A 25878-nucleotide genomic window follows, 5' to 3' on the forward strand; every position below is an offset into this window, starting at 1 on the left:
GCCATAATAATGATAGAGCTGCTTTTCAGACAAAACTGCAGTGATTTCTTAACAGCTTGAGAAAAAAAGTAAAAGTTTTCATTTATTGAAAAAAACAAGCATAAAAGCATGCTTAAGAAAGTGTTGTAGGACTCAAAAGGGTAGAAGCAAATGCAAAACATAAATGAGTGAAGTATTACTTGAACGATGAGCAAAAAACTTGGAACAATATGATAGAAATATAATAGGGAACAGAGCATTGAGAGGCTTTACTTTTTTAAGTACGCAAGGGATTCCATAATTTTATGCACCCAATTCGAGGCGATGTTACCTTTAAGTGGCTATAATTTAATCAAATATTTGTAACTAGATAGAGGATCACAATGTGGGGGAAAAGAGGCAGTAAATGTTGCAGACCTTGGGGTTGATGAAATTGGTACCCCAAAATGCCACTTAAGTAGCGACTCGTTGAAAGGTGGTACCAAAAAAAAAAGAAACTTAATCCAGATTCAAAGAGTTAAGTCTCTACTAAATACAAAAATTGACCACTAATCACTTTTTAACTTTATTGTCTGAATAGAAGTCTATAAGTACTCCACTTTTCATTCTAAAACTGTCCTTACTTTTTTCTAATTTTGTAGACCGTACGGAGACAAGGGAAGAGTCAATATATTGTATTTCAACGGTGTCAGAAGCAAAGGCAAGACTTCATAACATGAGAACTTCATGATATTTTGAAAATAGACATTAAATGTTAGAAAATAAGATATACAAGTGATTCTCAAAAAAGCAACAAAAGCTTGAATTGAGGCCAATTCCATTATTTTCTTGATCTTCCAGGAACTAAATGTGACTTGTCTGTCAGAAGTAAGGGAATGGACCACGTAAACAAAGATGTCCTTGTTGCCAAAGAATTTTAAAAATTCTTTCACTTATCAGGAAGTACTGCAAATTCAAAGAGAGTGATGCTCCTTTTATTAAAGCTCACTTACACATGCATTTCAACTTGTAATCTGAAATTTACAGAGCTCTGAGCCTATTTGAATCGGCAACAATGGTGTGCATGAGACATTCCCAGTGGACTTCTGCAGTGCTAGCAAATGTCAGAAGTCAGAATGAGATAACTGAAATCGGCAGGGGGGGGGGGGGGAGGGCAAAAGTAAAAACAACCAATCCTCTTCACCTCCCTACCAGCCTGCGTAGTTCTACTTACATACCCAGTTACCCACCTACCTATTTTCAAACGTACCTACCTTTAATCTTTCTATAAAAAAGTACTAACACTGAATCTGACCTAACCCAAATTAAAGACAAACTCCAGCCAATGTCACCATATAAGAGACAGTGTCCATGTTTTTACTATAAAAAAAGAAAGAAAATTCCTATAGATTTGACACCGGGCTGGCCACCTCATGACTCAAGGGAGCAGAGTGATTTGTGGGAGAAAAGAGAAGCACATCAGCAAAATAACGGTCATTTGGTCAAAGTGCTCGGAAAAAGTAAGACAGAAACAAAAGAAGCAGAGAAAGGCAGCAGGACCTACCAGTGGCATCATCCCACCAACCATACGCTCAAATTCTCACACAAAGCTAAAACACACAATTTAAAAATTACCACATAAAGTAAAGACTGAAAGAAACAGATTTACATATAATTTATATTTAAGTACAGCATAATTTTGTTCTACTCAGACAGCTCCAACTTCAAAGAAATGGGGATGGGGATATATTAATTATTCCCCTTCCAATGACAGACTAAGAAAATGACCCACAGCACCCACAGCACTATTGACGCTACTACTAATACTAAAATACTGCATATTGTTTGTACTGTGTACATCCCTATTTGAAATAAGGCCCTATGTATTTTACAATCAATCATAACTCAGGAAGACTCTATAACAATCCACAATGGTCCCAGCTTCTTTTAGCATTACAAACCTGATTGGGTTAACAAAGGTGGAATAATCAGAGGGTATTTCTTTACTTTTGCCCAGCGGATGACAGGCTGATTTGGTGTTTAGGGAAAAGTGAGGAGAAACAGCACTCTTACCTTCCTGGGGGAGTCCGGAGACTACAGAAAACATGCAATAAGCAGATACAGACCACTTGAAAACTAATAAACTACTCGCATATGAATGACATATTTTGCTCTATATAACAATAACATGGTGAGACTTTTCACCATTCGGCTTTCTTTCCACTAAGCAATTTGTAACATATTTAAGACCTAACCTACCAGGGTTTTTTTTTGTTTAGTTTGTTTGTTGTTGTTTTTTATACATTGTATCATTGCTTGACCTGTTCAACCTTATCTACACAGCCAGGACTATAGCAAGGCTTATTTAACCTTACTAAATTAGTCACATTTATAACAACCATTGGTTCCTTACTGCTAGCCATAATGCTGTAAAATTCTCCAAAAATATCCATGTATCCATATTTTATTTCTTTTCCTAAACAACAATGATAGGAAAGTGAGGTGATGCTAACATAAGAAAGTGGGAGAAGGTGGAGGCAAAAGTAGAGGAGGTAAAAGTAAATGATGCAGAGGGTGAGAGAATGAAATGAGCAAGAGAGATGTATGAAATGGAATGATGGAGAAACAGATAAAGAAGAGAGAGAGAGAGAGAGAGAGAGAGAGAGAGAGAGAGAGAGAGAGAGAGAGGAAGAGAGAAAGACAGACAAAGAGAGAGGAAGGACGAGAGAGAGAGGTTCTTTTCCTTGTCCATTTCCTGTGTCAACTAATCAGTTCATCCAAGTGATACAACATCCCTGTAGAACAGTAAAATGTCTCACACAAAACACAGAACTCAAAAAATGTATACAACAAGTGAGCAAAAAAAACAAAAAAACAAAACAAAACAAACTTGAGAATAATTACTTATAAAGCTCTTCAAAGAAATTTTCTTGAAATAATAACCCACATAAAGGCTATTAAACACATTTCTTTTTTTTTCCTTTAGCAAAAGAGTCACAACTCCTCAACAGTGAATAGGTATATTATACCCCAAAAAATGAAAAACAAAATATTGGCAATGGTGTGTATAGACAGGACAAAGGCTAAAACATAGATATGCAGTGTCAATAACATGAAACACATATAATAAATATATATATATATACACACACACAGTCAAACCTGCCTTTGCGGTCACTTCTCCATAGCCATCACCTGTTTAAACGCCTACAGTTCTGTGACACTCTAGCACTTTTCCTACATTTTTTACTTGTCCATATCTGTCCCTCTCTTACACGACTAGGGTCCGTCATTTTTGCAACTAGATGGCCTCAATACCTGCTCATAATGGTCACTTGCTACAAAAGTTTTCCACCAACCCACTACCAGATTGAATATTATGTATGTTCAATCGATGCAACAAAGCAGGTGGACTTAACCCTAGGCTAGGAACTACCTAAACAAGAGGGGTAGGTCTCAATGCAGCTCTTACCCAATGATACGTGAGTGTCCAATGAACTGAGCACTGCACTTTTTTCTGTGATCTTGAGTGACTGTTATGGACAGGTTCAATTGCATATATATATATATATATAGTATGAGCAATACAGGATTATAATGAAAAGGCTGCGCCACTATATCTTTATCCCCACATCCCTAGCAGCACGCAATTCTTCAATTTCTTAGCACAGAAAAAACTTTTCTAGCCCACACCCAGGGCTACAAAGATGACCCTTAACTGATTCCGTCCATTCGGCCACTGACAGCGGCTCTGAGTTTTTCCGCTGCCTCCATTCGACCGCTGTGAGCGGCTCAACGAAATCCGAAACAAAGGGGCACTTTTTAACATAGTTCCTACTTTTTAAGTTGTCAAAAGGAAGTAGAACTTGTAAACAAACCTGACCTCAATCTCTGAGCACCAATATCGATCGAAACTCCGCGAAATTCTTGCAAAAATCGTTGTTTTGTTGTTGCGATGTAGGCTAGATCTAAGGGTAAACAACACGGAGCCTGGTATAATAAAAAGGCTCTTCAAAGAAAGATATTCAACTAAATTTGTGAAATTCTTGCATAAATGTGTGCTAGGATGATATCGCTAGAATGTTGTGTTGATTCCTATGGATTATAAGGACTTGTAGAGCTGAGAAAATGCAGTAAGTCGAAATTTTCGAAGAGCTGTTTTTGTCAGAAGGAAAAAGTAATACAAACAGATTATAGGTCATTGTTATTGATATAAACAGATTCTTCTATTTATTCCCATCAGTTTGGTATATGACAATACATATTAGAGTAACATAGAGCTTCACAGTAATGCATTAAATAGATGCACCCCAGGTCTAAAACTGAACAGGGAAAAATAATTCTGTCCAGAGCCTGGAAAAATCATGGACGGAATCAGTTAATGACCGAGGCATGAAGAGGAACAGTGCACAGCCTCAATGCATCACAATGCAGGAGCAGAAAACATGCCAGACCCACACTGTGTCAATGCATTGCGCGAAAGTGCTAGATGGACACTGTCATTCATGAGGATGCATGTGCAATATCAAGATAGACACCGGGTATCCTGTTATAACAATTCTATCACCAAGACTGGTCTACAACTGAGGAAAAAAAATAGCCTCAGTCTACAACAACATCCAGATAGAGAATGTGTCCCAAAAGTCCCACATCACAGGAGAATCTTTCTTGCAAAAAATTATTTGTTAAGACACAAATTTCTAGCCGTTGCTGTTGCAACAAAAAGGAGCAACCCCGAACCATTTTATTTAGCTCGTCAAGCAAGGTTAATCAAAGATAAATATTTATCTTCCGAAAACAAAAGTATGAGAATTTTAGGACTGAATGGATGAGTGAGTTATTTGCCTACTATTATAATATTCTCCTTAGAAGCAAGACTTTTTTTTGGAACACTTTGAAGACACGGACAGGCCATGCACATACACAATACCCACACGGCAGACTTCCTGTGGGGACAGAGGTGAATATCAGGATGAGAGAAAAGCAATATGGGATTCCACCACCACACTGAAACGTTTAAAACTATTTTGTACTTAAAATATAATTTTCGGTTTTCAAAGGAAATGAAAATTTAAGGGACAAGCGAAAGGAGAGATTCAGCCTCTTTTTTATCTTGGACAAGGACAAAACATGAGGGTCTTTTACAGTTTGTCAGCACTATATACACACTAAAAATCTATTGGAAGTTAAAAGTTGAGGAAGAGCATTTTTGCCAGTTATGTAACAGGATCTGGCTTAACTCTAAGCAGCATCCCAACACTAACCAGAAGAATCTCCAATGAGTACGAGAGTAGGAACAATCCAGAGTACCCTTTGAAGATTCTAATGGGCGTCCTGAAAGGGGTTTGGTGAAATTTGGGGGGGTGGGGGGGGGGTGAAACTGAATTCAGTTGCCCTGTAGGTTAGAACTAAAACGACCTACAGCCAGCCACTATAAAAATCCAGATGAGAAAAACTTTGGACCAAATCAGCATTCTTACCAACCCTTCTTTATGTTGATTCTTAACCACTAGCCCAAATAAACTTGTAATTTGGCTCTTGGTTTGCTAACAAACGCTGTGTATTAGAAGACTGAAAACAATTGATGAGCTTTCTTTACACTCACAATGATCACTGTATGAAAATGTGGGCATTTTCTGCAGCCAAAGCAAAGGACAAACTCTACAAATCATCGCTGTCACGAGAAAAATAAGCAACTGCGCTTGATCCTGCACAACAGGATGCACTAAAAAACACTGACTTACTCATTTCTCTTAGTGACAGTGACGAACGGTGGTATGGAACAAGCAGTATGGGACTAGTCCTATTGTCTAGCCAGTCTTATAGGTGGAAAAAATAAGGCATTGAAAAGTTATGAACGATATCAGGAGTGCTTTGCCTCTAGCTTGCAGCAATCACTGTAACAGTATCTCAGGGTGCTTGGGAGTAATAAATGCAGGCACATTATCAAGCAGTACCAGACTTGTAGTATACAAACGATTAAGTCAAAGTGCATTTTGTCAATTTCACATTTGTTTGCTGAAATTCTAAATTTTCTATGTTATAACAGTCCTATGAAAAATCAATTGTTAAATATTGTGGGAAAAAACAATATCCAAAAAAAGCATTATAAGTAATACTCGAGTAACTTCTCAAATCTTTATATTACTATATTATTGCACTATCCCTTTTCCGTTTTATGGATGGATGAAACAACAAATCCCCTATTTAACCGTTACTAATTTCTAAAAATTCTATTAAGACCACAAACAACAACATCACTCACTGGTGTTTTTTCTTTCAAAATTATCTTATGAATACAGCAGAAAAATTTGTGCAAAGAGAGGGGTAAGTACGAAAAAAGTGCTTTAGTCAATTCAGTCGAGAGTAGTATTTCAAATCTGAAAAAAGCACACATCTACAAAATTATTATCTACAAGTATTATTCTCTATTGCTATTAAATTAATAGTTTCTGGCTTCTGCCATGCCGCAGAGAGAGGAAAACTTTATCTCAGTCTCAGATTCTCTTGTGATTTGGTTTCTTGCTTCCCTTTCAAAACAGATATAAACAAATTAAGAGACGGAACATCTGATTGAGCATTCAGATCTAAGAGGTGTGAGGCAAGAGAGTTTAAAGTCATGAAAACTGCTCAAACTAATCTAGTTCAGGAATGCCTCCCTACAAACATCAAGTGATATGAGTGATATGTATCAGAGCCCAGCAAGTCACCAGCTTAGTTAACTACCTCTGGTTTGAGTAGATAAAATCATTTCAACACAATCACCGCCATTGAATACGGGAGAAAAAAAGCAAGACCTCCCACCCAAAACCCACTATACTGGTGAACACATAAAACACAACTGTGAAACTGACAGACTACCTCCCACAGCCCCCTCCAAATGTGATTTCCAAGTCACAGGACCCATACTTTATTAACATCAGTAAAGCAGCAGCTCATGACAGAAAGCTAAAGTTAACCAATACGACACTAAGACATAACACACTGCAAAAAACAGTATCAACAAAGCCGCAACATCGCTTACCATAGGAAAGGCCATCTTGCGAGTGATCTCGTTGTAGTCGTTGTTGCGGTCAGTCACCTGGTTCTGACCAGCTGCCAGGTGAGCGCACACAAAGCAGATGGACGTACTGTTGAGTAGGAAACGTATGCCCACGCCTCCCTTGTTGCCAGTGGCTCCACCCAGACCAGTCTTCACTTTGTCAACAGCAACATCTCTGAGACAATGAAGATGAGACAGGCGGTATCAGAACCTTATACTTCTCTCTATTGCTCTCTCTCTATTTGTCTGTTTGAATTAATAAAAGTTTGCCAAAAAAATACAGCATGTCCACAGCACCATCTCCGAGACACACAAAAGACAGGTAGAAAAGCTAATGGCATTAAATACAAACTGGCCCAGCCCAAGTCCCCTCCTCAGGTTCTTCACCAAGAGTTGTGGTTTGTTTACAGAATAAGTCGAAGACAATGGATTAAATAGCTCTCAAACTGTATACATACATGACATAACTAGACAGAATCGGACCATTCGTTTTGTCTCCTGTAAAAAAACTTTCCTTGGGTGGACCACTTTAAGACCTATATTTTAGTAAGAGTAAAGAGAAGCACATCGACACAATAACTACCATTTGATGCAGAGAAAAAGGAAGACAGACACATGTAAACAAAATTTAAAAATACAAAAATTGGTAGGACGTACTGGTGGCGAAATTTCAACCTTCTGATCAAGTGGATTCTAGTGTGTTTTCGCTATTGTACTGAGTCAAAAGGTGAAAATACTTCAGACAGACGGAGAGAAAACTGCAAAACGATGCTGACAACACAACTCTCCTTCTCACCTGATAAATGGGGCCAGGTTGGGCCGGACGCAGACATACAAGACCACGCCCACAAGCTGTATGCTTGTGAGGACGACATACTTGTGGTCGCGGGAGATGGTTTTGATCACTTCTTTCTGCCACTCCCTGGCATTGGTGGTACTATGATGAGACACACAGAGAAATGAGGGGGGTTATGGGAAGAGAATTAAATTTAAAAAAATTTTTTTTTGCAAAAGCACAAAGTCAACTGTGACCATCCTTTCTTAGTTTTTGAGTAAAGTAAGAAATGAAACAGTTTTTAAACTAATAACTTTTTCTGTAGTACTGTACAATACACTGATGTATTCCCAATTTTATCACTAAATATATTTCAGTCTGCCTTCATAGCACAGTAAAAATGGATTGCATACAGCTGCTGATAAGCAATGTTTTCTCTTAGATTTGAGGAAATCTACAGTATAAATTCCCCCGTGTTGGCTGTGAGCCAAATATGAGAAAAAGACCAACCAAAGATTACATTTTGTATTTAAGAAACTCCTTTTATGTTGTGAGTTTTGCCACAGATATGGGTCAGATCATGACAGACTTAACCACGAGTACTTTACAGACCAAATACTGTTGATAGGAACGACTGTGCGGTAAGTATACTAATTTTATAAAGCCACTTATAAGGCACAAAAGGCTCTTCTTTCTGGGGAGAAGTTCTCCTACACACGATCCTGCAACTTCGAAGGAAATATCAACTGGAAACACAAATGAAGACTATTATAGTTTGTACTTTTATAATCTCAAGGTCAAACCAAAAACAAAGTAAACAATTATTGCTTAACTCATTCGCTACGCCGAGCCGTAGGTGATAGTGACTGCGCTACAGCAAGCCGCCCCCGACGGCTCTAGAACCGACCTATAATTCTACCTTAGATTTTATTCCAATCCACATATCCATGTTAAAATAAAGGTTATAATATAACATTGACTTTCGGGTCAAGCGTCTCCACCGAAAATGGGAAGTTTAGATTCAGTTTTGAAACGCGATTTCGAAGTTTATGCGACTTTGTTTTATCACGATGCCCAAATTATAGCCCAGACACCAGTCTTAGTACTTTTACGCAACAAGATGTATCATTATTTCGATCACTAAAGAAAATATAGGACACTTCTTAAGAATATTGATACTATTGGACTCAAATTGCCAGTGCTCTGTTATTGAGAAATCAATATTTTTCAGTGCTAGAGCTAGATCAAAATATTTTTTTCTCCTCAAAATCACTACTTTTGGGGGGAAAATTACCAAAAAAACATACCACTCAAGACATGTGTAGGTTTATTCCAAAAGCAATTCTGAATAATTCCATATAAGATACGAGTGTTTTTTTCTGTTTGTGAATGCATCTTGTTCTTTTTTCAAGATTAAAAATTTTATTTTTTTCTTTCAATATTGGATGTTATGATCCAAATGTACAAATTTTATGGAATGTATGTAAATAACTGCAAATTTTTCAATATTTTCCAGTCCTATATTCATTTCTGGTTATTTTGATACATCATTTGACTAGGTGCAAACATTTTTTGAGTTTCACCAAAGATTATACATTTTTTTATTTTCAAATTTTATCCGCATCCAAGCAAAACTGTGTTGCATAATCACCTCATACAGGAACCAAAGATGAAAAATACACAAAAAACATTACAGATGTAAAGTACAAACGATACTGAACATTTTGGTATATAATATGTTGATATTTATTTGAATTTGAGGCACCAAAAACCTGTGAACTGCGCACGAGTCACCATCTCATTTCGCCCTCCCGAAAAAAATTCGTCCACAAGCCGAAAATAAATATGTAGTGAACGTATTTTACTGTGCTATGAAGTGGCTTTATAAAAGCTGGATGTCTCATTTGACATCTATCTCCAAGACGGACAAGACTGATCCAAGGGAGTGGAGAAGCCCCCATGAACAATGTTATATTCTAAATGGACAGCCTATACCAGTGGTGCCCTCAAACTGCCTGATTCCTTGTAAACAATTGTCAATGTTTCTCGGCCGTTTGCTAAAAGACCTCTCCCTCCCTCTACAGTACTCACCTTGCACTCATAATGTTACTGGCGTTGAGGTCCACGATTTCTTCAAATCCCACAGCAAAGATGTCTACGGGTTTGTCGTAGTCAACATCATCTACCAGTACATCTAAAATTACAAAAAACAGGAAAAATCAACCCAAAGAATGAAAGAGTTAACAACTTTCTATAGAATTCAATACGATCCCCCCCCACACACACACAAATGTTCTGCTACAAGTACAACAGCATGCTCAGCCCTGATTTTGCTAAAGGAATTATGCCCTATTTCAATAGGCCTATCCAAAGTTAAGTTTCCAACAACAGGGACCTTTCTCCAGGCACACACACATTTGTCTTTTGACTTGGCAGTTTTGAAGGTGGTTTTGGCTGAGTTTGTGGAGCGATTGTTGATTCATCTGATTTACCGTGATGACTCCAAGCACTAATAATCTCACTGTGCGGTAACTATAGTCACAAATGAGTTAATAAAGGTCACATTGCAAGTCTTTTGTACACCATCTCAGCAAAACAGTGCAGTCACGTAAGCCAAACACATTGAAAGGAAGTGTATCTGACTGCATCTCATTAGTTGGGAGGACAGTACAGTTAACATTCCTTTTAAACGTGGTATGGGAAATTGAAAAGCTGGATGTCTCATTTGACATCTGTCTCCAAGATAGACAAGACTGTTCCAAGGGAGTGGAGAAGCCGCCATGAACAATCCATACAAAAAATAAGTTCAAGAACGACTGGTTGGTGAACAGAGCCACTATAGCAAGCAACAGGCACATCCCAAAGGGTGTCGAAAAGTCCATAAGATAAGATGAGATAAGTTTTTTTAAATCTCTAACATACACTTAAATACACAGATGCCCACACATTAAACTGAACCACCACAGTAAAATACTCTGAAAAAATTTTTCCAAGCAAGAGGGAGTTCCATGGTTGTGCAAGCAAGATCAGTGTCTTATAAATGCAACTGGTTAAAGAAGGGACTTGGAGAGGCCAGTTACATTTATTCTATCAAATTAAGTAAATATGTCATATGTCAAAATGAACACAAAAGAATGACGTACAATAAAAATGTGTCGGGGTAAAAAGTACACAGAATAGGTCTACACACAAAGAAACATCATGTGTTTTGCAGGGTCGATAATAAGATATCAATAATAGACCAGGTCTAACGCAGAATATCGAAGGTATAATATATTAGAGTTGAAAGGAAAGGGCTAACGACACCAAAAGTGTTGTATTCCTTACTTGGATGAGTTTTGTGAGCATCAAGAAGCCAATCAGCCAGTGACTGATGCTTGTAGGCAATGCTGCGGTAATGCTTGCCTCCATTCACATTGTACGTTCCCACACAGATGCGGTACTTCTGAGGATGGGTGTACTCTGCATAACGCCGGGTCATCGGCCACAGGATACTTTCAGATGCTGTCGAAAAAAGAAGATAAAATTTTAAAATGCAAAATCAAAGAGACAAGGCAAGCTTTAACTTAGTACCCATTGGGGAACTGCAAGGCGTGGTAAGGGCGTACAGGTAAGAAGGACTGGACATTCCTGGAATGACTGGCCTAGAAATGTTCCTACCCTGCAGACATGTATGCACATGTAGTTGTAAACGTTCCAACTGTGCAGATATTAACTCATACACAGTAGTTGTGAACAATCCTACAGTGCAGATATTTATTCACACACACTTGTGAATGTTCCAACAGTGCAGATATTAACAAATACATTTGTGTCAAGACGTGGTGGAATCAGGCGCTCGTCAATTTTTGGGCATGCAGAGTTATTGGCATAATCTTGAAGCTTGTTCAGTTGTCTTGCTATTACTTTTTTCAACCCATCTATCTTGAAGAGAAGCCAAGGTATTTGAGATTGAAGGGTCGCCTGGTTTCAAAGGTAGAATTAGAAGGAAAATGGCTGTTAAAGTTTGGTTATTTCCGTAGCTTAATAGTCCATGGAAACTGAAAACATACATTTTTTGTGCCTTTAATCAACCTTTTTCAGAAAAATCCACCCAGAAATTTGTTCAGTAAAGGGCAAGAAAGGTATTGAGCCCAAAAATAAAATTCAATAAAAATTCCCAACAATACCAGTTTCTTCAATTTCATTATTATTTTGACGAGCATCTGATTTCACCACGTTACCTCACATTTATCAGTGAAAGTTTCAACTATGCAGATATAAACACATACAAATAGTTGTGAATGTTACAACTGGGCTGATATATACTGAATGAGTGGCCAACACCATACCTCAAGACTATGAGAGTCCCATACTGTGCAGATATAAACACATACACATATCAGTGAATGTTACAACTGTGCAGATATAAACACATACTTTGTCTTGACTTAGTAAGCATTTTCACAGCACTGGCAACACAATTAAGTAATACAAGTGCCAAAGCTTGAGGTGTTGCAAAAGAGTAACAGACACAAAAAAAGCAGGAGAGATAAGGGCAATAGATGTATGATAAGAATGAAGGAGGCACAAATATAGTTGTAAATGGTCCTAATGAGCAGATATCCACACACACACACATAGTTGAGAATGTTCCTACCGTGCAGATATCTGGAAGACAGCAGAGCCCTCGCTCGATCAGCTAGAGCTCCATACAACGAACTTCCCATGAGCAGAACATCTATGGCTTCCTGTTTGCTCCCATCCAGGAAGTTGTTCTGAATAGTTCTGCTGGCCGACCGAGAGGCATCAGAATACTAGGGGAGGGGGAAGGGGAGGGGGAGCGGGAGTAGGGGGGTGGAGAAAAATAAAGATAAATATCCTGATCATATTCGGTACATTGGGGCATTGTATGGGCTTACAATGTCCATTTCAAATCTAAGGGGTTATTTAAGGGGCACAATCTCTGCATTTAACTCTGACACAACAAAGCCAAGGCAAACCATTAAATTTAAATGTGGTGTTGATGAAAATAGGTCAAATTTTTAATGTTATATTTTAGGTGTATGTTGTAAATCACCAATAATTTTTTTAACTACTTTACACTAGCATACAAAAAAATATGTAAGAACCTTATTTTGTAATGGCCTTCAGTAACGGGCTTTTAGATTCTATTGGTCATCCAATTTTTAGATCCACATGCAAAGATCAGAGAAGAGTAAACGGCACAGCAATCTGAATTTATCCTGTTATAAACGCAGACAGATGGAAGAGAACAAGCCATAAATAAACACTTTAACTTTCACACTATTGAAGTCTCTCAAACAATTAAATCCTGACCTTAACAACCCACCAATCACACTCACCTTTGACCTTCCGCCGCCCAATGCTCCGGTCCCAGTATAGATGCGACTCATGTGGTCCCCGTTGTGCACCCAGATCTGTTTGTACACCTCCTCAAACCGTCCAACCATCTGGGGTTTGGCAGCTAGTCCCAAGGCTTGAAGCTGCTTGTTTAGCATCTGAAAATTTTCAAAAAATATTTTTTAAAGTTCACTCACAGAGTTATAATTATTAAAAAATCAGTTGACTGTGATTTACATTACTTAATGCCTCCTGGAGCTAGAAATTGAGAGCTTTTAAGGTGTCCTATACTCCCTTAATCCAATCTTTTCCTCCTGGGTCTCCCTTTCACTCGGTATCCAGGTATTACTGTGTTGTATCCTTTGAGAGTAAGTTTGTTGATAGGCATTTGAGTTTGAGGTCCAAACCATCTGATTCTTTGCTTTTCAATATGCTGTTGGACTGGATTATACTCACAAAATGGATCCTGTCTCTTCTTTTCTAGCTTACAACCTTCTTGAGGAATCTCATTTTGCATGCTATGATTTTGCTTTCCTGAGGTCTGGTAAGGGTCCAAGTCCGGCACTGATATGCAAGAGTTGGCTCAAAGATAGTGCTGACTAGCTTCGTCTTAGCTTCAGTTGGTGTGTGCGGACGAGTTAGAAGTGGTGCTTTCTGGTAGGTGGCATTGCTTTCTTTTTGAAGTATCGTCTCAATCTCTTCTTCGCATTTTCTGTCATTAGTAAAAATGCTCCTGAGATACTGGAATTTAACGACTTGCACGAGTTGTTTATCACTGATAGTGACACTGAGGTTGATTGGTGTTCTTATGATTTTGAAAACCTGTCTTGTTGTGCTGACCTTTAAGTAATATTTTTCACAAACTTCATCTGGATTGTTTACAGGTTCTTCGAGCTGATGTGTGTTGCCATGCATAATGTTTTGATTGTTGCCAAATAGCAGTTCGTTCAACTTAACTGAGTCAGGAGTTGATTCCCTTGTTATTTTATCCATATAAACAGGAATGTAGACAGGACACTGAGCAATCCTGTCTGACTCCTAATGTGACTTAATACCAAGTGGTAAGGCCCTTCTGAGTGTGCACTGTGCTCATGCTGCTAGAAGATATTATACTGATCTGATGTTGTCCAGCAATTGCCTATTGATGGGTTCTTACAGTACTCTTCGTAATTTCTGTCAAATGTTTTCTCATGATCCACAAACAAATGTTCACTTGCGCATATGCATGTATGTTTGATTATGCTTGTGGGTGTGTGTGTGTGTGTGTGTGTGTGTGTGTGTGTGTGTGTGTGTGTGTGTGTGTGTGTGTGTGTGTGTGTGTGTGTGTTTGTTTGCGTGTGTACATGGGTGTGTGTGTGTGTGTGTGTTCATGCGTGCAATCGTGTGCAAGTGCATGACAAAGTATTTTCTTTCACACATGAGCACAAAAGATTATTTTTAATTCAAAGAGAGGAAAGGAAAAAAAAAGAGGGCAGAAAAACATTTCCCACCTCCAGACCAATCATCATTTGCGTAGCGTTTGTCCTGTCCAGACAGTCCAGGCAGTTGGTGCGGATGGTTCCTGTCTGCTGGTGGCTAACAGTGTCACCTTCCGTGTAGAAGAAGTCAAACTGGTGCATGTGCTTCAGGATTCTGGTCTTGAGCTTCTCCAGGTTTTTCAAGTTTGTACCCTTCACTTCCGCGTGGTAGTCAAAGTGGTAATATGGAACATCTTGCTTGTGAGAGGATGCGGCATGATGGTTCTGAGAAAAGAAAAAAAAAAGATTATATATTCTAAAATTACAACAGTTCTTTTACAATTTTGCAACAACAAAAAATTGGTGAAAATTAAAAATTGTAACAAACAAATTAATGGCAACTTCTAATTTGAAATTTTTTTTCCCTTATTTAATGAGTGACAGTAAAGCACATTGAGGTGTTTAAGGTGATTTAGTATACTGAAAAAGGCGAGAGATACGCAGAAATAAACTCACAGAAACAACCTATGTTAGACCAAGAAGGTGCCCTCTAAAAGCAGCCCACAGGGTAAATGATATGACGGACTGCAGAAGAAGGTGCGGTAGGAGTTACATTTGCCAAGCAGCAGACAAGGACAATAAAAGAACAAAAGTACAGGCATCAGACTACCGTTGAACCATCCAGTTTCATTTTTAAAAAAATAATAGACACAAAGTTCCCACATCAAAGAACTCACAATCTACCACAATCCACCACTATCAAAAGAGACACAAACACAAAACTTCCATATCAGGGCACCCACTAACCACCCTCAATCATCGACGACGGACACAAAGTACCCACATCAGAGTATCCACTGACAACAACAAAGAATCCACAATTGAGTGCCCACTAACCACCCATTATCATCTCAGGCAGACACATCAGAGCGCCTCTTATGACACACTGGCCCCGGGTCAGCCCTATTCTTGTCAAAGCCAGGGACTGCATGCAGCAGACACATTCAAAGTGCCCACTAACTCCTTGTGATTGTCACAGACATACGCTAAAGTTCACACATCAAATTACCAACTACCATTTAGAGCGAAATGTCGCAGCTAAAGGGATTTGAAAACAACAACAACGAACTACCATCACAGACATACACAAAAGTTCACACATCAAATTACCAACTATCATCACAAACAGATAGAAAAGTTTACACATCAAATTGCTCTCTTTAGTTTTAGTAAGTATTTTACAGCACTTGCAACACAATAAGGTCATATAAGTGCCGAAGATTAAGAGGTGTTACAAGAGAGTAAAAAACAAAAAAGAAGGAGGAGAGATAAGGACAACAGCTGTTTGACAGGAAAGAAGAAGCAAACCACACCAAAGCACCCGCCAACCACCCATAAATTGCTCTCTCTTTCATCAGAGAGAGAGAGACAAAAGTTCACACATCAAATTACCAACTACCATCACAGATAAACACAAAAATTCACACGTCACAAAGCCCACTAACAACCAACTATCACTAAAAACAAACAAAAAGTTCTTTTAAAAAAGTGGTAATTACATAAAACGCTTGGCTCAGCATCTTCTCTCCTTCTTTGGAGCCCAGCAAGTTGACAATGACTTGTTCCCCATACTGCTGCCGGACTGTCCGAAGGTGGCGGTCAAACGCAGGCGCTGCCATCTCATAACCCCGGGACATGTGCACTTTGTGGGAGCCCACCTGTGGAAAAAGATTACGGTAATAGAAAGGTATAATCCCCCCATGTCTTCATGCACATTGAATATCACATCCAGCTGTTTCCTAGAGTCTGAGTAGTAAAGAGAAGCACATCGACACAGTAATGGTCATTTAGTGCTGGGGAAAAAGTAAGGAGGATTGACAGACAGAAACAACAGAGCGAAAATAAGTAAGTAGCATCTATCAGAGGCGCCCTCCATCGAGAACGAGGAAGAAGAAGAAGTGGCGCCCTCCAACCACTCACAGCTGTTTCCTAGAACAAACCCCACTGGTTCCCCATAATGACCCCTATCAGTGTACATGTGCTAGCTTGTCAGTTCTGAATGGGAGGGGGGGGGGGGGGGGGGGGGCTAAGTTTACTTTTACTGTGACTACTGTAAAGGGAATCTTAAAATACCCAGTCAGGGCTGAAAGACCAAAATCACAAAACGTTCATCATCACAAAAGCACTGGCAAGTTGTCAGAGTCATTCCACAATCGCCCGAGTCAGTTTCTTGGGGGTTTCCAGATAAAGCTGTCATTCGAGTAAAGACATCAAGGGGCATCTTAAAGTTTAGTTTCCTTATTTCCTTCCTCCTTTTAAATCGATAAATAGTGAGAACCCAAGTCACATTTCTTACTTGGGTGCTCTCTTTTTCTGTAATTTTCTAAAATCTTTAAAAAAATTATTAGGGCATGTGTGGAATGGCACTGATAAAGTGATATTTTGATTTTCCAACGAAAAAGGATCTACATTTAGTAAAAAGCATCAAAATTGAGAATTACAAAAGCACAGTAAACATATGGCCTTTGTAGAGTTGGGAGACAATCTGAGGAAAGCAAAGAACAAAAATAGATGGCGAGAGCTGGTTTTCAGATGCAGTGGTGCCCCCACGGTTGCCCCAACCACGGGATAGAAGAAGAAGAAGAAGAGTTGAAAGGCGAAGTGGTTGCCATGAGGGTCTCTACTCAGGCAAAATGAAAACCAAGCCAATTAACCAATCCAAAATGGATTACTCAGAAAACTCCCCAAGGAAGATCCATCTGCACTACTTCTTTTTTGACAAAAAAGCCTTTGTACTCTGTCTTCCCTATCATAATGCATTCTTTGAAAGGATAGTTCACACAAGAGTGGTTCAGTGCTTGTAAAACACGCGCACATACGTGTGTGTGCATGTGTGTGTGAATGTGTGTGTGTGTGTGTGCGTGTATTTGTATGTGTCACGTGCCCGCCCAATTAAGTTTCAAAGGCACATCACCTACTGTACTGAAGGCTTGGTGCCAGCACTTTCATACATCTGTGACCCAAGGCCTGGTACCAGTATAAGATACCAATACCTGCCCAGCTCTACCAGAAAGGAAGTTCTGTATGTTTTACTATTTATTATTATTTCCACAGACCATATAACAATCTGGAATATTCTCTGCTTCCCGGGAAGCACATAGTACAACCTGCCATTTTACAGGGAGGTCAATCACAAACATTCAGGCTTCTTTCACTGTCTTTAGTCTGGGACTCATTCCTACCTGTGATCCTTAACCAAAACAGTCATGTGTCGTCACATTATCGGTCAAAATGACCCCCACTCCAAAGGAAAGACACAAGAATATCAAGGCAATGAGATGACTGCGTCCCTTCCAAACTTTGCAAAAGTTCATGTAAATGCATGCTCTTGTTTTAGTAGGTTATACGGTGCTCGTAACTGCATAAGGTCATATGAGCGCCAGAACGCATGTCTGTGTAAACACACGCTAAGGAGCCCTCCAGAGCACCGAGCTGTTAGGCGGAGACTACTGTATTGCAAGTCTTCCAGAAAAACCATTAGACTACCAATGCCACTTTTGCTTAAAAAAGAAAGGCAACACTGTCTTATTTGGCACAAATCGTCGCCCGAGTACAACAACCCGGTATCCCACCCAAAAAAAATTTTACAGAGGGAAAAAATTGTGTCAATTCATCTAACAATGTTAAAAATTAAAGTCGGAATGTTGCACTGGCGATGCTTATTGAGCTACAGGTTTAAAAATTTGACCAAAAATCCGCAACGTTAATTTAGTAGTAAAAAGCAAAAAAGAGTGTTTTTTGATATAGCGTGGATTACAGGATTGCTGTACTCAGGAGACGAAAGGGTCTCCATCATCGATCATTACTGTATGTCAAAATGCAAGGTTTTCAGGACAAGCAATAAGGACATTATCTTAATACAAAATGTTTAGTTCATCTAAATCTGTTACTATTTCAAGACAAGGAATGAGACCAGGATCAATCGATGCACCTTATCAAACTCTACAACATACTGGATTTTCATTGTTTTCAGATTTTGACACACTGCAATGTTGAATTATGGCAAATGAAAGGTAAGTCTTGGCTCGCAAACCTGGATTCCTGGCTGCTCCCAAAACAGAGGAACTGATCCTCTTGTCTGGACAAATGAAGCAATTTGATTTTCCAAAAAGATGACCTGTGGATATCAAGAAGCAACGTTTAAAACAAATTGTTCAGTTTTAGTTTCTGTAAGAGTTTTATGGTACTTGCAACACAATTAGGTCATACAAGTGGCGCAGATTAAAGGTGTTATTAGAGAGCAATATCTAATAAAAAGAAGAAGGAGAGATAAGGACAATAAATGTTTGATAGGAAAGAAGGAGTAAACCACACAAGAGACCACAACAACCACCCATTTTCTCCTCGAATTACCCAGTTGAAAGTGATAACAATACCTAATAAGTTCTACTTACTCCACATACTACTTTTTTTCTTCATTGAAGAATAAATTAAATTTGTTTTGTACAAAACAAATTTTAAGTAACAGAAAAGATCCCATTATTTTTATGTACAACATCATATGAGATTATAACTATTCAAATTAATTTTCTTGATGCACTGCTCAAGGGCGATACTTGTTTTCAGAATCAGCCCCCCCCCCCCCCTTTCTCCCTCAACAAAAACAAAATATAGACAAAACAAACAAAAATAACCCATTTCGTCCTGGTTCTATGATTTTCATCAGTGCAATTCTGAATCGAAGTCATATGATCTAATAAACTACAAGTATACAAATATACCATGCTATGAATGAATATGTTCTATGCCCCAAATCAATACAACTAGGAATATTATCTAGGACCCTATTTGTCCTGGAAAAACTGGACTCCTAGTGTTACAGCATTCCAGCTGACTCACATTTTCTAAACGCTATGACCAAAGCCTTACCATTAAACCACAGACACAGGTGTTTTATACAATAATGCATAGTAGTAATCACCCAAAGACCATTCTGATAGAGCAGACAATAATTCGCTCCATTACTTGACTCACCTGCTCTGTCTCGACAAAGTTTGCCACACTGCCATCGTCATTGACCCCTCTGACGTTGAAGCGAGTGCCTGCCCGCTCGCAGCTGAGCCGTGATATGATGCAGGCTTTGGCTTGGCGATGACCAGCGTAGATGGTTCGAATCTCCACACCCCCACACATGACCTGCAGAAGTGAGGATGATAGACACGTTTTTAAAGACATCTCCACCCTGTGACAAGGGCAACAACTTTTGTAGAAAGCAGGCAAAACAACTGAATTACAACAATTCAACACATTACCAATTCACACATTTCATTTTGATCAGACTGTACAAGATTTTTACAGGTGTAGGCACATCCATTACGTTTATGGCACAGAAAAATAGGATAGTACATCAGCACAAATGGGTCATAAAGTGATAAACACTCTAGACATTCATATATGTTAGTTTTTCATCAGATGGGAAGCACATTGGTGATTTATCTGCATTTTCAACTTTGACCTATGACATTCAAGACAATAAAATTTACCATCGAGGATTTAAAGAAATTTTTCTCAACTTGAATTGACCACATTTGAAATCAACTTCTTGTTCAACCATTCATCTGACGGGAAGCAGATTTGAGGTTTATCTTTGTTTTCAACTTTTGACCTATGACATTGACGACAATGGAATTTTTCCAGCGTGTATTTATAGACACTTTTCTAAATTTTAACTCACCTTATTTAAAAATAACATACAATGTAGAGCGCAGTCATCGTTTAGGTGAACCTTCTTCTCAGCATCACTACCAAACAACTAGGCTGACCCTCTAGGTCATTACAGCATATCTTCCATAGACCCCCATAAGAATCAGCAGGGTAAAATGACAGAAACTGTTCTTTTCACTGACAAAATCATCGCATTAAAATAAACACCAACAGAATTAGTTCATTCAAATCCAAAATTTCTTACCTTCAGCAACCATTTTGAACAGTCCACACCATACCGTTGAAAGTGCACATGCAGCATGCGGTTCCTGAAGGAAAAAAAAAAAGAAAACTTGTATTGAATGTTTACATGATGCAACGAGTACACTATACTCTAAATATAATTATAAAAAACAAACAAGTTACACAACCACTCTATGACAAGGAACACTAGTTTTCCACACAATTGTCCCCAAAAATAGGAGTTTGTTTTGTTTTAGTAGAGGTTTTATGGAGTTCGCAACTGCATAAGGTCATATGAGCGCCACAAATAGGAGTTTGGTGGGAAGAGATAAAGACATAACAAATTTATCAAGGCAAATAAATGTGTCTGGCTAATACTCACGAGTAAATGAAAATAAAAATGAGCCTTTTCACGTCATTTATAGTAAGTAGCAAATGACTCGATGGAAACAGATTTCAAGTAAAAAATTTGAATTTCAAGCACAACATGGAGTGCACAATTCATTATTCCTTGGAGCACAACATGTATGTAGGTTAAGATGACAATCAAACAGCACTTTTTTACAGAGATGGATGAAACCCACTGGGTTAACCACACTAATAGAACAACCATCAACCTTTACACTATTTGTTGTCTTTTATCATAAATTGGAAAGGAAAATGTCACATTAAGTGGCATTTATATGTATTCACTTATGAGGCAACTAAGATCAACTTCAGATAAAAACTACTTTAGTTGAATCAACTTGCTTATATAAATCATATGGCCAGCGCTCTTCAGTTCAGTTTGGGCTTAAATTTTGGAACCAATTAACCAAGAACTAGTAGCTAGTGGTACCAGTTCAAATCACGGTTGTTTCACCAGCGTATCCCCCAAATAGTTACTTTTAAAAAGTTTCAAAAGCACGAATAAGAAAGAAAACTAAAGATAGAATATCATATCAATGATATAGATCGTAGATGGGATCAGGCATTGCACCGTATATGTCAAGCTGCCACTCAGGAATTTCAAAAAAGGAGGAAATTCATGCGAAGGCGTACGCGCGCTCTCCGAAGGCCAGAGTAAAACCAGTGAAATCCAGAGGCAATATATTGGAAAACCTAGCCTATGTTTTAGGAAGGGAAAACTGTTATATTTGTTAACCATAGGCTACTGAATTAAAATGTATTTGAAAAAAAACCCACCAAAAAAAGCAAGACACTAAGTTGACTAACAAACATTTGAACAGTTCGGTGACAAAAAATCCAGTGTTTGTTGCCAACTGGTGTCTCATAAAAAGAGTTTTTTCACTTTAAACTTGTGCATCGACGGAGAGCAGTATCGGATCAAGGAGGTCGCCGCTGAACTGAGCGACTTCTTTATCGCACTGAACGCAAAGTGCAGCAAGCGGCTTGTTCAACTTTCTAATGAACTGTTCAAGTCGCACACCATCCGCTTCTTTCTCATTCCAGCTCCTTTTATTTTCGCACTCCGAATCAATTTCTCTCCAATTTCCATCGTTTTCAATGACAACTCGGCGCGCCACTGTTCTGATGCTCGATTGACACTGTTGCTCCACAATAAACAATGTGAAACTAGCGCCAGGCAGGCACAGAAGAACGGAAGTAGAAAGCTACAGGTAGGCATGAGCAAACCGCGTTTTTGTCTCTCTCCCGGTTTGGTGTTTTCCGCATGTAAAAAAAAAAGTATCGCAATTTGCGAACGAGAGCGGTCCAGCGGAGGAAGGAGGAAAGTAGCGTGAAAAACTAGATGAAGCGCAGTTTCCGCTATTTAGCGGAAAAGTGGCAGCTATGATATATCAATAATATCTCATAATATTTGCATTGAAAGAATTTATTATATTAGAATCAACATTCTTCTCACCAAAAAAACTTGTTGTCTGTATCATGGTCCTGAAGATTTCTCTGAGCACAAAGACTGAGGTCCCAAGGATCGCCTCCTGCAGCCCACGTGAAGTAAAAAGTGCCAGAACTCAGTAATTTACGGATCTGAAAAGAAAGACATGGCCAAAAAAATTGCATCAAATAGTCTTCATAACCCAGCAGCCTTGCTTAGCATCAGCTTTGTGAAACTATCGAAAGTGTTAGAGCTGTGATCAGTCTGTGCGTCATCTGAGAGAAACCCACAGGATAGCCACTGGGAAAAGTGGGGAAAGCATTTGGTTTATTGCAATGATACAGTTCAAAATGACAATGTTCCTAACACATTTTAGCATTTTATCTTAGTGGTACTCAACATTGCCAATAATTTAAAACCCATAAAAAAACCATTTACAATAACATTGACCCTGCCCAACACAGAATGCCATAAAATAAATGTTCTGAGAACAATTTTAGAAAAGTGTCAGAGCTGACATCTATATTATATGAAGTTGACTAGGTCTAAAGAGCAACTATCCACAACAATTAGTGTCCAGACTTAGAACAGATCTAAACCTAGTTGCAGTAGGATCTTCAAAAGTTAAGAGATCATGGTTCATTCTATTTTTAATTTCTTTTCTTTTAAGAGAAAAAAAAGGGACATTTTAAGCATATCTCAGGAATTGTGGTGACGAAAAAAAATGTGCTTCCAGGAACAGTATGACCTGATGTAAAAGCAGTTAACAGAGTCAGGGAGGTTACCAAAGCATGCACTGTGAAAGGAAGTAGTGACTAACATTATTTTTTACATTCAATAATTATGACATGTTCATAATTAACAGAGCCACTTAAAGGAAATGAAACTGCAGTGACACATGTAACACGGAGGTGATAACCTGCTTAACCAGCTGAAAAAATTCTAATTACTAGTAAATCCACTCTTTCTTTTTTTTTGTGTAAGAGGCAACCTTCCTCTAACAACAAAAAACCCCAGCAGGTCATCATCCACAAGTTATGTGTATTTCCTTTTTTTAGCAACAGCCTAACATCATGTGAGATATTCCAACCCCCCCCCCCCCCCCCTAAAAAAAACCCCCAGAAAAAACTAAAAATACAACCCAAACCCTATTCACCTCAGCAACTCTGTCTTCATCAGCAGGATCATTGCGGAGAGACACAAACTGTACGGCCGAGATCCGAAAGACCTCAGAGTCGCCAATTTTTCCCACTGACAAACAACTTGTGACCATCACTAAATACTGGAGTCTTTGATTGCCTGGGGAGGTGAGAGGTACAGATCACAACACACGGGTATTTTTAAAGTCTCAAGCTTCTACAATAATAATCTTAATCATGACAACAAAATAAGACAATGTTATTTAGCACAACTTAAAAGAGACGTTCTACAATGTACAGAGAAGAGCATGAATGTATCACAAAACATGTAGTCTTAACATCATTATAGATAGAATGGTCTTCATTTGAGTAAAAAGTAGCATAATCAGTACAATAACTGGAGAACTATCTATCTAAACTTACCCATGTTGAAACAAAGGGCTCCCAGACATCCGTAGGCATCCACCACTTTTGTGTATTGTTTACGAAGAGGCTCCACCTCATCAACAGCTGCAACAGTTTGAAATAGAGATTTTTATTTTTTGTTCCACTCAGCGAGGTAAATACACAATTACAATAACTGTCATATTATATGTGTCACGACATGGTGGAATCAGGCGCCTGTCAATTTTTGGACTAGTGGAGTTATTGGTATTTTAAAGCTTGTTCATTTGTCTAGCTTTCGGTGAAAAAAATACTCATCTATCATGAATAGAAGTCGAGATATTTGCCATTGAAGTATGTGGGGGTCATCTGGTTTCAGAGGTAAAATTTGCAAGAAAATGGCGACCCAAGTTTGGCGTCTTTTCCAAAGCTTGAGATTCCTTAAAGACTGCAAATGTAAATTTTTGTGCCTTAAATCAGAATCCACACAGAAATGTGTTTTATAAAAGACCTTAAAAGAGTGGAGTCAAAAAAAATATATTGCTAAACAGACAGAAAAATGACGCTTTTCCCGATTTCATTATTTTGACGAACGCCTGATTTCACCACGATGCCTCACATACCTCACATATATATAACAGGGGCAGAAAAACAAAACTGACAAGTAGGCCTAGTTTGGAAATCACTGAAGAATATTTGTTTTATAAAATAGAACATACTAGTTCCAGTCTTCACTCTTCACTTTTACTTTTAAAATAAAAAAAGGTAAACAGTTTAAATTACAAAGAATCAGGAAGGGAGAGTTGTTATTATAAATGTCGCGACATGGTGGAATCAGGCGCTCGTTCATTTTCGAGCAGGTGGAGTTATTTGTATCATCTGAAAGCCTTGCTTCCATTTCCAATGAAATAAATACACATCTATCATGAATAGTACACAAAATATTTGCAATTGAAGGAAGTGAGGTTGCCTGGTTTCAGTGGTGAAATTTGTGAGAAAATGGCAGTCAAAGTTTGGATAGTCCAATAACTAACGGGTCCTTAAAAACAGAAAAACAGAACAACTAGATTTAGATATTATATATTTTGAGCCTTTAATCAATGTTTTTCAGCAAAATTTATAGGAAAATGTGTATTCATATGGACACAAAAGAGGTGGAGTCAAAAAATAAAAATTTGATAAAAATTTTCAAACTGGCGGAAAAATGCTTGTTTCCACGATTTCTGTATTTTGACGAGAGCCAGATTTCACCACACTGCCTCACAGATAAATGAACCATAGCCAAAACGTGGGGAAAAAACACATACATCTCACATTAGTGTGCATAAAATGTGGTGCGTTAGTATTATTCCTCCAAAACTTACACACGTCACATATAGGATGTAGAACCTGCATTAGCACTTTCAGACCCCATGTCGGTATTACAATCTTGAGTTTGTAAATTTTGTGCCCAAATTTTGTGACTATCATTTAGAGCACACCAATTTATTGAAACTAGCCTTAGCCATAGTAATTCTCTGTTTTATTTCCATGGAACATTTGGCATCAGATGTTATCATATATCCTAGATATTTAAACTGTTGGACTTGTTTGAGCTTTTCACCTTTGCTATTGAGATTGCAACTAGGATTTGCTGCTTTTTTATATTACCATGCATTCTGTTTTCTTTACATTCAACACTAATGCTTTATGTTCACTTTCTGTTACAACAGTATCTAGAAGCAATTGAAGGTCCTTTTCTGAACCTGCTATTAAAACAGTGTCACCTGAATACTTGATGTTATTAATATTTTTTCAATTTACTTTGAGACCTGGACAGTCTGTTAAGTTTCTAAGGATTGTTTCACTGTACATGTTAAAGAGGTCTGGTGACATAACACACCCTTGCCTCACTCCTCTCATAATCTGCTTATATTCACTGTATTCTCCATTAATTCGTTCAGCAGCGTTTTGGTCCCAGTACAAATTCCTGATAATTCTTACATCTTTTCCATCTG

At 38.3% G+C, this 25878-nt stretch overlaps 1 protein-coding gene across 1 annotated transcript in view; it reads right to left on the reverse strand.

Moving 5' to 3' along the window:
• The window catches only part of LOC101861437 (synaptojanin-1), a gene marked incomplete at its 5' end in the record, with an annotated part of 40366 nt that extends 16359 nt beyond the window's left edge, over nucleotides 1-24007 (reverse strand). Inside the window, 15 exon segments of the mRNA XM_013082186.1 lie at nucleotides 2032-2052; nucleotides 6983-7175; nucleotides 7797-7937; nucleotides 9867-9969; nucleotides 11103-11279; nucleotides 12415-12571; nucleotides 13121-13276; nucleotides 14609-14860; nucleotides 16135-16293; nucleotides 18669-18752; nucleotides 19610-19771; nucleotides 20544-20607; nucleotides 22386-22510; nucleotides 23515-23657; nucleotides 23921-24007. Coding sequence (XP_012937640.1) covers nucleotides 2032-2052; nucleotides 6983-7175; nucleotides 7797-7937; nucleotides 9867-9969; nucleotides 11103-11279; nucleotides 12415-12571; nucleotides 13121-13276; nucleotides 14609-14860; nucleotides 16135-16293; nucleotides 18669-18752; nucleotides 19610-19771; nucleotides 20544-20607; nucleotides 22386-22510; nucleotides 23515-23657; nucleotides 23921-24007 — 2024 coding nt within the window.
• Between the last annotated feature and the right edge of the window lie 1871 nt (nucleotides 24008-25878).

This window comes from Aplysia californica, unplaced genomic scaffold, assembly GCF_000002075.1.
Source record: "Aplysia californica isolate F4 #8 unplaced genomic scaffold, AplCal3.0 scaffold00163, whole genome shotgun sequence".
Classification (NCBI taxonomy): domain Eukaryota; kingdom Metazoa; phylum Mollusca; class Gastropoda; order Aplysiida; family Aplysiidae; genus Aplysia; species Aplysia californica.